Source organism: Electrona antarctica (assembly GCF_951216825.1).
Source record: "Electrona antarctica genome assembly, chromosome: 21".
In the NCBI taxonomy this organism is placed as follows: domain Eukaryota; kingdom Metazoa; phylum Chordata; class Actinopteri; order Myctophiformes; family Myctophidae; genus Electrona; species Electrona antarctica.
In genome coordinates, this window is record NC_136802.1 from 258,115 (window position 1) to 263,114 (window position 5,000).

At 52.9% G+C, this 5,000-nt stretch overlaps 1 protein-coding gene across 1 annotated transcript in view; it reads right to left on the reverse strand.

Moving 5' to 3' along the window:
* The window catches only part of LOC306913778 (tubulin alpha chain-like), a gene marked incomplete at its 5' end in the record, with an annotated part of 10,224 nt that extends 9,938 nt beyond the window's left edge, over positions 1-286 (reverse strand). Inside the window, one exon of the mRNA XM_079490590.1 lies at positions 275-286. Within this exon, the coding sequence (XP_079346716.1) occupies positions 275-286 (12 nt within the window). The remainder of the gene's footprint in view (positions 1-274) is intronic.
* Between the last annotated feature and the right edge of the window lie 4,714 nt (positions 287-5,000).

Here is a 5,000-nt window from a genome sequence, read left to right on the forward strand (position 1 = left end):
ACAGAGAGAGAGAGAGAGAGAGAGAGAGAGAGAAGGAGGCAGGTTGAGAGAGATGGAGAGAGACAGAGAGAGAGAGAGAGAGACACAGACGGAGAGAGAGAGGAGGCAGGTTGAGAGAGATGGAGAGAGACAGAGAGAGAGAGAGAGAGGGAGAGACACAGACGGAGAGAGAGAGGAGGCAGGTTGATTAGATTATATCCATGACATCCAGACATCTCTGATCAGAAACCTCTGATCTCCATATTCTACTGTCTGTGTTTCTTCCTAAACTAACGTCCTCCTCCATAACTCTACAGCGCCACACAACAGCATTTAAGCACCAGATCTACAAGCTTGAAGCGCAGCGCGAAGCGACACGTTTTCAGCTTGTAGATCTGCTTTTGCTGTCATTGAATTAGAATCAGTTTCTGGACATGTGAGGTTTCCACCCGACAGACACCATGTGGAAAGATCCAGACATGGAGGAAGAGCCTAATAGCCGTAACCACACACACTGTGTGCGTGCGTGCGTGCGTGCGTGCGTGCGTGTGCGTGTGTAGCAATGAATGGTAACTTTCATCATGGACCATTTTCCTAATTAGACAAATGCAGTTTTTCAGGCTATTTATAAATTGAACTTGAGGTCCTTGCAGAGTGGACACGTTGTTGAGGTCCTTGCAGAGTGGACACGTTGTTGAGGTCCTTGCAGAGTGGACACGTTGTTGAGGTCCTTGCAGAGTGGACGCGTTGTTGAGGTCCTTGCAGAGTGGACACGTTGTTGAGGTCCTTGCAGAGTGGACACGTTGTTGAGGTCCTTGCAGAGTGGACACGTTGTTGAGGTCCTTGCAGAGTGGACACGTTGTTGAGGTCCTTGCAGAGTGGACGCGTTGTTGAGGTCCTTGCAGAGTGGACACGTTGTTGAGGTCCTTGCAGAGTGGACACGTTGTTGAGGTCCTTGCAGAGTGGACACGTTGTTGAGGTCCTTGCAGAGTGGACACGTTGTTGAGGTCCTTGCAGAGTGGACGCGTTGTTGAGGTCCTTGCAGAGTGGACGCGTTGTTGAGGTCCTTGCAGAGTGGACACGTTGTTGAGGTCCTTGCAGAGTGGACACGTTGTTGAGGTCCTTGCAGAGTGGACGCGTTGTTGAGGTCCTTGCAGAGTGGACACGTTGTTGAGGTCCTTGCAGAGTGGACACGTTGTTGAGGTCCTTGCAGAGTGGACACGTTGTTGAGGTCCTTGCAGAGTGGACACGTTGTTGAGGTCCTTGCAGAGTGGACACGTTGTTGAGGTCCTTGCAGAGTGGACACGTTGTTGAGGTCCTTGCAGAGTGGACGTGTTGTTGAGGTCCTTGCAGAGTGGACACGTTGTTGAGGTCCTTGCAGAGTGGACACGTTGTTGAGGTCCTTGCAGAGTGGACACGTTGTTGAGGTCCTTGCAGAGTGGACACGTTGTTGAGGTCCTTGCAGAGTGGACACGTTGTTGAGGTCCTTGCAGAGTGGACACGTTGTTGAGGTCCTTGCAGAGTGGACACGTTGTTGAGGTCCTTGCAGAGTGGACACGTTGTTCAGGTCCTTACAGAGTGGACACGTTGTTGAGGTCCTTGCAGAGTGGACACGTTGTTGAGGTCCTTGCAGAGTGGACACGTTGTTGAGGTCCTTGCAGAGTGGACACGTTGTTCAGGTCCTTACAGAGTGGACACGTTGTTGAGGTCCTTGCAGAGTGGACGCGTTGTTGAGGTCCTTGCAGAGTGGACACGTTGTTGAGGTCCTTGCAGAGTGGACACGTTGTTGAGGTCCTTGCAGAGTGGACACGTTGTTGAGGTCCTTGCAGAGTGGACACGTTGTTCAGGTCCTTACAGAGTGGACACGTTGTTGAGGTCCTTGCAGAGTGGACGTGTTGTTGAGGTCCTTGCAGAGTGGACACGTTGTTGAGGTCCTTGCAGAGTGGACACGTTGTTGAGGTCCTTGCAGAGTGGACACGTTGTTGAGGTCCTTGCAGAGTGGACACGTTGTTCAGGTCCTTGCAGAGTGGACGTGTTGTTGAGGTCCTTGCAGAGTGGACGCGTTGTTGAGGTCCTTGCAGAGTGGACACGTTGTTGAGGTCCTTGCAGAGTGGACGCGTTGTTGAGGTCCTTGCAGAGTGGACACGTTGTTGAGGTCCTTGCAGAGTGGACGCGTTGTTGAGGTCCTTGCAGAGTGGACACGTTGTTGAGGTCCTTGCAGAGTGGACACGTTGTTGAGGTCCTTGCAGAGTGGACGCGTTGTTGAGGTCCTTGCAGAGTGGACGCGTTGTTGAGGTCCTTGCAGAGTGGACACGTTGTTGAGGTCCTTGCAGAGTGGACACGTTGTTGAGGTCCTTGCAGAGTGGACACGTTGTTGAGGTCCTTGCAGAGTGGACACGTTGTTGAGGTCCTTGCAGAGTGGACGCGTTGTTGAGGTCCTTGCAGAGTGGACACGTTGTTGAGGTCCTTGCAGAGTGGACACGTTGTTGAGGTCCTTGCAGAGTGGACACGTTGTTGAGGTCCTTGCAGAGTGGACACGTTGTTGAGGTCCTTGCAGAGTGGACACGTTGTTCAGGTCCTTGCAGAGTGGACACGTTGTTGAGGTCCTTGCAGAGTGGACACGTTGTTGAGGTCCTTGCAGAGTGGACACGTTGTTGAGGTCCTTGCAGAGTGGACACGTTGTTGAGGTCCTTGCAGAGTGGACGTGTTGTTGAGGTCCTTGCAGAGTGGACACGTTGTTGAGGTCCTTGCAGAGTGGACACGTTGTTGAGGTCCTTGCAGAGTGGACACGTTGTTGAGGTCCTTGCAGAGTGGACACGTTGTTGAGGTCCTTGCAGAGTGGACACGTTGTTGAGGTCCTTGCAGAGTGGACGTGTTGTTGAGGTCCTTGCAGAGTGGACACGTTGTTGAGGTCCTTGCAGAGTGGACACGTTGTTCAGGTCCTTGCAGAGTGGACACGTTGTTAAGGTCCTTGCAGAGTGGACACGTTGTTGAGGTCCTTGCAGAGTGGACACGTTGTTGAGGTCCTTACAGAGTGGACACGTTGTTGAGGTCCTTGCAGAGTGGACGCGTTGTTGAGGTCCTTGCAGAGTGGACACGTTGTTGAGGTCCTTGCAGAGTGGACACGTTGTTGAGGTCCTTGCAGAGTGGACACGTTGTTGAGGTCCTTGCAGAGTGGACGCGTTGTTGAGGTCCTTGCAGAGTGGACGCGTTGTTGAGGTCCTTGCAGAGTGGACACGTTGTTGAGGTCCTTGCAGAGTGGACACGTTGTTGAGGTCCTTGCAGAGTGGACGCGTTGTTGAGGTCCTTGCAGAGTGGACACGTTGTTGAGGTCCTTGCAGAGTGGACACGTTGTTGAGGTCCTTGCAGAGTGGACACGTTGTTGAGGTCCTTGCAGAGTGGACACGTTGTTGAGGTCCTTGCAGAGTGGACACGTTGTTGAGGTCCTTGCAGAGTGGACACGTTGTTGAGGTCCTTGCAGAGTGGACGTGTTGTTGAGGTCCTTGCAGAGTGGACACGTTGTTGAGGTCCTTGCAGAGTGGACACGTTGTTGAGGTCCTTGCAGAGTGGACACGTTGTTGAGGTCCTTGCAGAGTGGACACGTTGTTGAGGTCCTTGCAGAGTGGACACGTTGTTGAGGTCCTTGCAGAGTGGACGTGTTGTTGAGGTCCTTGCAGAGTGGACACGTTGTTGAGGTCCTTGCAGAGTGGACACGTTGTTGAGGTCCTTGCAGAGTGGACACGTTGTTGAGGTCCTTGCAGAGTGGACACGTTGTTGAGGTCCTTGCAGAGTGGACACGTTGTTGAGGTCCTTGCAGAGTGGACACGTTGTTGAGGTCCTTGCAGAGTGGACACGTTGTTGAGGTCCTTGCAGAGTGGACGCGTTGTTGAGGTCCTTGCAGAGTGGACACGTTGTTGAGGTCCTTACAGAGTGGACACGTTGTTGAGGTCCTTGCAGAGTGGACACGTTGTTCAGGTCCTTACAGAGTGGACACGTTGTTGAGGTCCTTGCAGAGTGGACACGTTGTTGAGGTCCTTGCAGAGTGGACACGTTGTTGAGGTCCTTGCAGAGTGGACACGTTGTTGAGGTCCTTGCAGAGTGGACGCGTTGTTGAGGTCCTTGCAGAGTGGACACGTTGTTGAGGTCCTTGCAGAGTGGACACGTTGTTGAGGTCCTTGCAGAGTGGACACGTTGTTGAGGTCCTTGCAGAGTGGACGCGTTGTTGAGGTCCTTGCAGAGTGGACACGTTGTTGAGGTCCTTGCAGAGTGGACACGTTGTTGAGGTCCTTGCAGAGTGGACACGTTGTTGAGGTCCTTGCAGAGTGGACACGTTGTTGAGGTCCTTACAGAGTGGACACGTTGTTGAGGTCCTTGCAGAGTGGACACGTTGTTGAGGTCCTTGCAGAGTGGACGCGTTGTTGAGGTCCTTGCAGAGTGGACACGTTGTTGAGGTCCTTGCAGAGTGGACACGTTGTTGAGGTCCTTGCAGAGTGGACGTGTTGTTGAGGTCCTTGCAGAGTGGACACGTTGTTGAGGTCCTTGCAGAGTGGACACGTTGTTGAGGTCCTTGCAGAGTGGACACGTTGTTGAGGTCCTTGCAGAGTGGACACGTTGTTGAGGTCCTTACAGAGTGGACACGTTGTTGAGGTCCTTGCATAGTGGACACGTTGTTGAGGTCCTTGCAGAGTGGACGTGTTGTTGAGGTCCTTGCAGAGTGGACACGTTGTTGAGGTCCTTGCAGAGTGGACACGTTGTTGAGGTCCTTGCAGAGTGGACACGTTGTTGAGGTCCTTGCAGAGTGGACACGTTGTTGAGGTCCTTACAGAGTGGACACGTTGTTGAGGTCCTTGCATAGTGGACGTGTTGTTGAGGTCCTTACAGAGTGGACACGTTGTTGAGGTCCTTGCAGAGTGGACACGTTGTTGAGGTCCTTACAGAGTGGACACGTTGTTGAGGTCCTTGCAGAGTGGACACGTTGTTGAGGTCCTTACAGAGTGGACACGTTGTTGAGGTCCTTGCAG